The 10,556-nt window shown below is 43.5% G+C and overlaps 1 protein-coding gene across 1 annotated transcript; it reads right to left on the bottom strand.

The window, feature by feature from the left end:
* Nucleotides 1-6,912: 6,912 nt before the first annotated feature.
* On the bottom strand, nt 6,913-10,285 carry LOC129762327 (WD repeat-containing protein on Y chromosome). Its single transcript, XM_055760507.1, has 5 exons — nt 9,880-10,285; nt 9,706-9,817; nt 7,753-9,640; nt 7,495-7,695; nt 6,913-7,432 (listed from the first exon to the last, which is right to left on the bottom strand). The coding sequence occupies exons 1-5, from the start codon at nt 10,282-10,284 to the stop codon at nt 6,913-6,915; spliced, it is 3,126 nt and encodes a 1,041-aa protein (XP_055616482.1). The 5' UTR covers nt 10,285.
* Nucleotides 10,286-10,556: the final 271 nt, after the last annotated feature.

Consider the following 10,556-nt stretch of genomic DNA (forward strand, 5'->3'; position numbering starts at 1 on the left):
GTATGCAATATAAATTCAGAAAAAAACAATGAATAAGCATCATCAAACACACGATTGACTTGCAGATAAGTGTTTTGACGTGGGACTACGTCTAACCGGAGTATATGGGGAGTAAAATGAAAACCTAAACATAGAACATGCAGGAAAAAATGAAAGATTCCGAATGCTTATAACTCGAACATTTCTTACTGGATTGGAAAGATGTTTGCATCAATTGATACGTAATATTTCTACGCTTCTATCGCAATTAATAAAATGTTATTTTTCATTAGATAATCAATTGATTAACTGTAAAATGTTAAGCGTTATTTAAACGCCCTAACTAGCTCGTTTTGATTGGCCCGATTTACGGTTTCCCCAACACAGCCATCTAAACCAAGCAGCCTTGGGGAAATCGGCATTGCAAACACATGAAAGTATGGGGACTTTTGTTCGCACCGAAATGTGTTCCCAAACACAGACTTCAAAACCAAGCAGCGTTAGAGAAATCGGCATTGCAAATACATGGAAGTCGGGAGTATTTTTGTTCCGACTGAAATGTGTTTCTCTAACACAGACTTCAATTCCATGGATCGTGGGGAAATTGACATTGCAAATACATACAAGTCGGGGGCATTTTCGTTCCGACTGAAATGTGTTCCCCTAACACAGACTTCAGAACCAGGGTGTCTGAGGAAATTGGCATTGCAAATGCAGGTCAGGCCTAACAGAGACATCAAAACCAAGATGTCATCATACCAAACGTAAAAGGACTGTCATTAAATTTACCTGTAACGAAGAAAAATCTATTGGATGAATTGACCTTACATGGCATTATACAATCTTTTTACTCACAAAGTAAATATATTAAATTCAATTGAATTCGGAAATTGTTTCATTCAATCAAAATTTAAATCAACACAAACAAATGATTACTAAGATAAGGTTATATCATAGATATAACCCACCTTTTTTTTTTTTGGTACTGATTTTTGGAAAAAAAAGTACAGATGAGAAAGATTTTTAGCCTTCTGGTACAGATAAAAATGATTTCGACAGTTGTCCTAGCTTTTGTTACGAATTCGCGAACATATTCATTGTGAAGAAGTTGAGGAAGAACTATACCGAAAAGTAATTAGCAACTTTTATAATGATTCTACTCAAAAATGGGTGAGCTTGTTTTATTGTGCATGCAAGCTTTTGCTTTTGCTTTTTACAAGTCAACAAAAGTTTGTGCAATCGATTCATTCCGTTTAAGTTGTCAAGTTGTTTAAGTATATGCTTAAGTCCGGTAGAAAACCTGGTTCCAGTCAGAATCGTACAATAGTGACTTACATCAAACGACAACGATCAGTATCAACGCGTGATTTGACTAAAAAGTTTAAAACCAGCAAAAGTTTAATTCCAGGAACCCATGAACCAGGAACTCCTTGAAGACATACAAAAAACGAAAGGTGCCTAAGAAAACCGCAGAACAACAATCTCGATCCAAAACAAGGGCAAGAAAACTGAATAACCGGCCACTGGACAACATCAACCAGTGCATCCTTATGGACGGCGAAACATACGTCAAACAGGATTCAATAACGTTTCCAAGTCCGCAATTCTACACATAATCGGCGGAAGAGGAGGCGGACGAGGCTGAATGCACGATTGCGCTGGGAAAATTTGAAGAGAAAGTTCTAATACGGTAAGCTATTTGTGCTTGTCGTCTACGGTCTCCTATTTTCTTCACAAAAGATACAATCAATGCCCACATTCACAAAAATGAATGCTTGAAGAAAAGATTGCTGCCCCTCTATAAACAAGCTTCAGTCTCCCCCTCTCTTCTGACCGGATTCGGCATCTGCTCATTACGCTAAGCCAGTATTAAAGTGGCTCACAGACAATAATATCCAATTCGTCGAGAAAAACATCAATCCACCAAATTGTCCAGAGCTCCGACGAATTGAACGTTACTGGGCGATTGTGAAAAGAATCTTCAACAATAATGGAACAGTTTCCCAAACCATGGAGGAAATTAAAAAAATGGACAGCAGCATCCAGGAAATGCACAATAGCTACTGTGCAAAATTTGATGAAAGGTCTTTCGTCAAAAGTGCGTTCGTTCTATAGAGCATGATATTTTGACTAATGTTAGCCACACTATTTTTTCACATTGAACTGATCTTCGATAAAACAAAAACAAAAGCTTAAACAATAATACTGTTTTATTTTTATTCACGAATAGATGTTGCTAAAGACTGTTCGAATTGCCATACTCCCGAATTGCGTTTCGAACTGCTCCAATGCTTACTTCTTCCATTTCCGCCAACTGATTCAGCATAAAATTATTATTACACACCCGAAATATTATTGTTGCGCTTTTTCTTCAGACCGTATCAAGAGCGCTTGCATAACAATGTCGGTCCTAGCTCTCAGATATTTTTGTATTGTATAAAAGAAAATAATCAGAAATTCCACTAGAAAGTAGTCGCCATTTGTAACACATCCGGTTACAAAACCGTACTTTCAGTCCCAAGGCCTTTATAACAAAAAGCCGTTGCCACGGCCAAATTCGTCGTACATCGCCATTTTTTTGTTTTCAAATTTGAAAAAGTCACTCGCCGGGCAGAAAATTAAGTCGAATGAGGAGGTCATCGCCACCACGAAGGGCTACTTTGAAGACCTCGAGAAAGCATATTTTTCAGATGGATTAAAGAAGTTAGAGCATCGCTGGGTCAAGTGTATCGAGCTAAAAGACGACTATGTTGAGAAATTAATCGCCACTTTTCCAAAATTTTTGTTTTTTTTTTTGTAGGCAAAGTACTTATCGGACTGCCCTCGTATATACCCACGGCACCTTATACCTTGCGGAATTATGAACTTCCGACCAAATTTATCCTTGAATGCGAACTTGAATCTTTCGGGAACATCTCCTCTTGCCGTGGTAGGTAAAACTTGGGGTCTTCAACGTAGAAGTTGTACAAAACGAGGCTTAAATATGGGCCCTGGGGGAGGCCCATGTAAGAGACCAGATTTACTGCCGAATCTCCGTGAGAAAAGTGCAAATGCTTCTCACAAAGCAAGATAGAATAACATGTTATTCTATAGAGGCGGCAGACTCCGAGAGTGTAATTTGTCTGACAGGCCCTTTATTGAAATTGAATCAAAGGCCCCCTTCATGTCCAAGAATACTGAAGCCATTTGCTTTTTCTAAGCGTAAGCCAACTGAATTTCTGAAGAAAGCAACGCAAGATAAACATTCGTCCCCTTTCCCCTTGCGGAACCCATATTGTGTATCTGAGAGGAGGCTTTTAGTTTCAACCCATCGTTCAAGGCGAAACAAGATCATCTTCTCCAACAATTTCCGTGTACAAGACAGCATTGCTAATGGGCGGTACGAGTTGAAGTCGGACGCGGGCTTTCCGGGTTTTTGAATAGCTATGATACGTAATTGTCTCCAATCATCTGGTACAATATTATGTTCCAGAAACCAATTGAGTATATAATTTTTAATATTAAACAAGGTTTTTCAGTAAGTTGAACTTAATTCAATCCGATCCCGGAGCAGAATTGTTACAGGAAAGAAGAGCTAGAGATAATTCTACCATCAAAAACTCGGGACCAAGATCGCACCTATCTTAAGGAATATCTCGAACAATTTATTGCACGGAAACGGAATCAGGACAAACCTTCCGTGCAAAATTGAAAATCTAGCGATGTGAATATTCCTCGCTTTCATTCGATGAAGAGCGATTTCTCATGTTCCGAGCCACTTTCCATTTTTTTTTCATTGACGTTTCTCGTGACAAACCTCCCACGAAATTTCACCTAACGGGTGTGCTCCCTTGGCCGAGTGGTTAGCGTCATAACTAACATGCCGGGTGTTCGGGTTCGATTCCCGTTCTGGTCGGGGGAATTTTTCGTCAAAGAAATTTCCTCCGACTTGCACTGTGATGACGCGTATTCTAGAGCTTGCCACTCAGAATGCATTCAAGGCGTGTTATATTTGGCATAGAAATCTCAACTAAGTACTAATAAAAATGACGCAAGTAATACTACGTTGAGACGGCGAAGTTCCTCTAGGAACGTTAGTGCCATTGAAGAAGAAGAAGAAGAAGTGTTAAATAAAAAATGAGAATTTTTTCAATCACATAGAAAAAAAATTTTTTTTTCTTCGATTTCAGTATTTTTTATTAATAACATAATGTATTTTCTTCAACAAAATGTCAGTGAATGTTTGAGTAAGGGCCGTGGTCTGCTGTTCGACGCAACATTGTCGCGATGCTCTCACAAGAACGTTGTACGGCACTTACGTCCATTTTCCGGATACGATTCCGGATTCTTGTAGTCAGTTGCTTCATGTCCTTGGCCCTCCAATTGTTTTTATACACTAGGGCACTGAGTGAGCCGAAGAGATCCTCTATTGAGCGGCACTGGGGCAAGTTTGTTGGGTTGAGATCTTTCGGCACGAACGGTATCTTTTTCTCCTCAAGACACGCCAGCGTCTTCTTGGCGTAATGGGAAGACGCCTTGTCCGGCCAGAAGACGTACTTCCCATCCGCGTGATGCTCGTTCAGGAACGGCAGCAGGATTTTATCGAGGCACTCTTCTCGATAGATTTGTTGGTTGATTGCCAGACCGCTCGGCTTAAACCAAGGCTTTGAAATGCCCCGGTCGGAAATGGCGATGTACAATATAACCTTTTTTTCAAACTTGTGCTTGAACTTGTATTTCACTTCAGGCGGTGTGGATGACTTGTCGCTGGAGTAGTAATTATCATTTCCTGGAATGTGCGTTTTGGACAGTGGAAAATAGCTTTCGTCGTCCAGAACGAAAGACGTCCCGCGGTATTTTTTGGTCATCCGCCGACACTGTGATTTAATCGTCTCAATCTTCTCCTCCGTGTACTCCGGCGACCTCGTCTTCTTCCTGCAAACGATTCCTTCCAACTTGAGGGTCCGATGGATCAATACGTGGGAGCAGCCATATTTCCGACCGGCGTCACGCAGGCTGGTTGCGTCCTTGTTGTCAAACAGCTTCTTTAACGATGTCTTCCTCTGCTTCGTCATTATCGTCACCAGACGACCACGACCACTTCCAACCTTCCGCTCTACGTTCAGGGAACCCAGGATACGATATATCGTACTGACAGGTACATTTTCTTCCTTAAAATGTGCCACCATGAACTTCTTTCCTTGCTGGAAATACGTTTCGTAGAACCGTACAACGCGTTCGCGGATCACGTGCTGTTTCGACGCCATCTTTGCTTTGACTAAATTCAAAGTAGCAAAACCAAACACGCCTACTGTTTCTAGGGAGCCCAAAGAGCAATTTTCTTGGAGAAAGAAAATTTTACGCTCTTTATTTGAGTTACTGAAAGGTATTGAAAAAATTCTCATTTTTTATTTAACACCTGTTATCAGCCCGTGTTTTCCCTTTTATCAAGTTTTTAAATTGATTTTCAAGGGCTAAATACGTTTGAAAATTCTCAATGGTTTCACATTTCCCAAAAGCTTTAAATGCATTCGATTTTTCTACATAAAGCTTGGAACATTGGCTATCCCATCAATGATTGGGAGGCCTCCGGCGAATGGTGGAACCTGGGATGGGTTTCGTTTGAACGCGAGCCGCGCCGTAGTAGATCAAACCATCTCTGGAGATGATGGCTAGCGCAATCATGTCCGCCATTATGTTTGCTGTCAATGTGTCTTGTGCGATTATATGTTATGTTTATTGATTCAAATGAATTCAATCCATTGGGGATAGAAAATTTGATTGGCAAGTGATCACTACCGTTGGGATCTTGGCCGAAGCTCAGGAATCAATGGGCACATGTCAGCAAGTTGCTTGCGGCTAACCTGAACTCCAATACAAGCTGACAATACAGAGGTCTTTGCCTCTGATGTTTGCATGACAAGCAACAGCTTCGATCCCTCAAATAGGTGGAAGGTCAATTCGAAAAAATGAGTGCCACTTACTGATCCCCAATAGCATCCCTCCGTATCTGCCATCACGGTCCAAGCGTATAGGAGAAGCATCGTGGAAAAAGAGATCATCTCGCGAAGAAAGCCATGTTTTGGACAGAGCAAGAACAGCACAATTGAAGTTATGAATTAAAAATTTGAATGTATCCAATTTAGAGATAAGACTACAACAATTCCACTGTAAAACAGTGATATTTCCGACCTCTCTATCTAAATTAGACATCGATAAAGATAATCATTGCAAGGAGGGACCATGTTTGCATCAATTGCTGCAAAATTGTCTTTAATTTAATACTGGAAGCATTGAGATGACAACGGTGCTGATGGAGTCGGAGACATTAAAACATGTGAAGATTTGATGCATGCACAATGTGAGACAACTTGACAACAATGTCAGTTGTACTTGACGGCGAAACAGGAACAGTTGGGGGTTTCAACCCTTTCCCGTACAATGTCGAGTCTCACTCGTGGTGTACTTGCATAACATAGGGCGCTAGAACGCTCAGCAGAGTAGTGAAATCACTTGATGTGTGACGTATTATACAATACGGGAAGGGGTTGATATCCCGCTCGAGTGCTGGATTGTTCGAAGTTTAACTATTCCCATGGGAGACAGGAGGAATCTGATTTTGTTTGTCCGCTGCACTCGATATCTTAGGCAAACTAACAGGGGGTGTCAACGATGGGACTTGTCGTTGAACTTTAGGAGTGGTCACATATTTGCGCCGGGGAGAATAAACGGTTTGCCCTCTTTAATATCACTCAAAACATCCTGAAATCAATGATTCCAATTTCACGAAACTCGTCAAAACAAGGCGAAAAAGCAATATGTGAAGATACCTGTTCACACCAACATTCAGAGATCTTGCTGAATGTTCCCCTGCTGAGAAAAAGAAAAGGAATCATGCTTCCGAAAGTCCATTTAGCAATGCAGTTCTCGAAAAACTCATATCAAACGATAATTTTATTTAAAGACTCCCTTCTCCCTTTCTTGATATGAATCGATTCGATCGACATCTTCGGACGCATCCAATGCCGAGCTCACTCGCAGCACATTCTCATCAACCCCCGCATCGGACGGGAATTCATGGACCTTCAAGTGCTCAAAAGCTTGAAAGAAGCCGAACAAGGACTCCAGTTCCGGGTCCGGCTGGAAGGGAGTCCGCTCTGCGAACGGGAATGTTTCCCGCTTCAGAATGGGCTGCTCGAGCGGCTCGCCGTACGTTTGAATCACATCGGAGTGCCTCCGTTCGGTGCTCTCCTTCAAAATGTGACCCTGCAGATGGATCTTCCGCTCGCCACCGGCCAGCACTTGGGCGGTGGTGAAGCTCACCTCACGCCGTAGATCCGGAGGTATCCGGAAGGCGTAGTCCGATGGAGCGGGAGCGTTCGGGCTGAGCGGCGGCCACTTGTAAGGGCTTCCCAGAAGACCTATGTAACGGCCTGCGAGGGACCACAAACGGATTGTACGGTCACTGCTTGCGCTGAAAGTGGGGCAAAAGGATTGTTGATAGCTGAATGAACTAAATCCGATGGCGTGACGTACGTTAGCAGGAGCTTCGAGGGTGCTATATAAACAATGTCGGTGATACAATTGTGGTGAGCTAGGTGTGAACTCAACAGCCATGGGTTGGGTTGATCAGTTACCGAACGTTTGGCTCGACCGGGAATAACATCTTCCAATAAGAACGGGAATTGAATCCGCATGGCGGGCTTGTTTATTCTTACCTGTTTCTCCGGTGGAACGCTGAAGAGGGAACATGAGACTTCGATGAATGCAGTTAGATTCGAAGCGAATACTTACTGATAATTCTCCATCAGCCAAATTTTCAAATACCCCAGATAGGTTCCGGTGAACAAAAACTTATTGTCCGGATCAGTTGCCATCGAGAGCACCCGATCTCCCGCCATGTGAATCGCGTTGAATGAACCCAAATATTTACCATCGGGATGGTGGGAGTAAATTTGCACAGTCCCGTTATCTAAGGAACACAGCAAAGTACCATACTCCGGATGCATTGGACGCGACTCCAGAAAGAGTAATTTATGAATCGTGAGCTTCCGTAGAGCCCTCGTTCCAAGAGGCATCACGATTTGAGTCAATCTTCGCTGACGGAAACTTTCATTGGGCATATACATTGACATTCGAGTTCGTCTACGCTTTTGGGCGATGGGTAATCCTTGAATGTAAACCGGTAGATCACTGGTTGGCTTACCAGCGTCGAATCTTCGATACGCCTGTCCTGTTGCGATCATCCAGAGCAGGAGTTCACCTGAGTAGCTGCACGTTGCCAGAACTTTGTGTCGACCACGGTTTATCGTGGCACAAAGTATATCATCGGAGTGCAACTTTTGCCATTCATGACCGATCTGGAACTCCATTTCGGTTTCGCCTACATGAAAGTCTACCACCACATGGTTCCATCCCATTGCCAGAATGCAGGATGTTCCCCAAAACACTGCGGTGACTTCGCAGCCCTCTTCGATACCCATCGAGTACACACAAGATCCGTTGTTGAAGTTCCAGATCTTCATCGAACCATCGTGCGCACCAGTCAACAGGAGTTGTAGCTTCAGATTGAAACACGCCGCTGTTATTTCGACATTTTGAACCAATCCGTTCACGATTCGAGTGTGGGCATCGGGAATGATCAACAGCTTCCGATTGAGCCAGTGATTCCACACAATGATGAAACTATCCAAACCACAGCTGATAACGACCTTGAACAATGGATTGTACAAGAGAACCGAGATAGGTAGATTGTGACTTTCACCATCGGTCACATCCATGGCTATCTCGGGGGAACACGGGGTCGCTAGGACCCGGTTGGCACCAACATAGAGCACCCGATTTCGATCGTCGTAATAGGCACAGGCTGGAACGGTTTTGTACAATTTTCTGGCATAATCACGATACGTCTGTATCAGTGTTTTGTTGGGAACATCCCAGATTTTGACGATCTTCTTCGTGTCCATGCTGTAGAGCTTCTCCGAGCGATCCTGGAAAAATAAGTACATAACGCCAGCATTGTGCCCAGGTAATGTATCAGTGGGTTTATCCGGACGATAAATATCCCACAGTCTAAGCTTTCCATCGGGTCCTCCAGTCGCCAACAAATCTTTTGGGTGGTAAAAACAAAAACAGGTCACTCCGTATGGCACTGCAAACACCGATTTCCTCATCTGTTTACTCATTTCTTGAATCACCAATGACACAGGCTGCGCATCATTCTCAAGTGGCGGAGCAAGGGGATCAAGCTCCGAACAGGCCAGAAAGCAATCGACCTGCTGGACATATTCCAGCTGTCGTACTATATCCGGTAACATGCGACCATAGTCAGTACACACCATCTGAGGATAGCAGCCAGCCATAAAGTTGCTAAAGCTCATCTTGAGTACTTGTGAGGACATGTCTTCTGTGATGGGTTCCTTACTCTCCGGGTAGTACTCGATAATGTATATTTTTCCCACGTTGTCCCCCAGTAGGAGCCTGTCCCGGGAATCGGATGAATAATGGTAAAACAGAGCATTGATAGGGTTCTCCAACCGGTTAATTATCAAATACAAAAAGAACCCAGCGCCAATAATATCGTAGAAACGAAGTTCGCACTCCAGACATGCAACGCAGAGCATGTTTTGATTCGGAAGAACTACCGTATCCAGGACCACCGTTGTTGATCGCTTCAAATCCACTGTAATTATTTGAGACAATTTACATTGGGGTGGGATCGAGGAACTGACAAACCCCGCAACTCACCACTGAACGCTTTGCCCGCTTTATGGAGGTGCCAGTCCCGCTTCCAGATGTTTATGAAACCCTCACGACTCGTGGTTACCCAGAAGCCTTCGGACCAATCAGCGACTCCGTCCTGAAATCAAACGTCCCACAAATCATCATCTCGAGCCGCGCTTCGTAATCTCAACCTCTCACATAGGAAAACGTTGGACTGTACTCGATCTTGGTGATTTGGTACGTCTGCCGGCCCAGCTTCGCGTCCGGTTCGTCCGCTATCGGCAGAACCAGCGCTTCCTCCACCGCCAACGGATCGTCGATCTGGAGGCCCAGCAGCAGGTAGCTAACGAACTCGTCCCACTGGCAGAACTCGTCCCAGTTGGTGTTCAGTTTCATGAACAGCAGTTCGAAGTCCTCGTCGCTGAATTCGATCCCGGCGACATCGGTGAGCGCCGAGCGTAGCTCTTCCGGGAACAATTCCACTCTCTCTTCAAAAATTTCATGCAACTCTTCGATTTGATCCAGCGAGATATATCGATGCAGCATTTGGTAATCGACAAAACCTTCTGGGTGGGCGTCATTTGCGTCCGCAGTTGGATCCATCTTGCGTTGCTTGCCGGGGGGATTTGCGTTCGTTCGATACGGTATGCGCTAACAAGTGACACCTTTCGAATATGTCCCAGAGAAAGTGTTTACTTGGATGATCGCCAGAATGCGATGTGTGTTATCAGAATCCATCTATAAATTAAAGTGCTATAGCGTACAGAGCAGGGTCCTGAATCGATCACCCAAGTTTCGAAGGTAAAATATTGGTTTGTTTTGACTTCAGCATTGCATTGTATAGTATTACTCTTTTATTAATATTTCCTCCACTA

This window comes from Toxorhynchites rutilus, chromosome 1, assembly GCF_029784135.1.
Source record: "Toxorhynchites rutilus septentrionalis strain SRP chromosome 1, ASM2978413v1, whole genome shotgun sequence".
NCBI classification, from domain to species: Eukaryota; Metazoa; Arthropoda; class Insecta; order Diptera; family Culicidae; genus Toxorhynchites; species Toxorhynchites rutilus.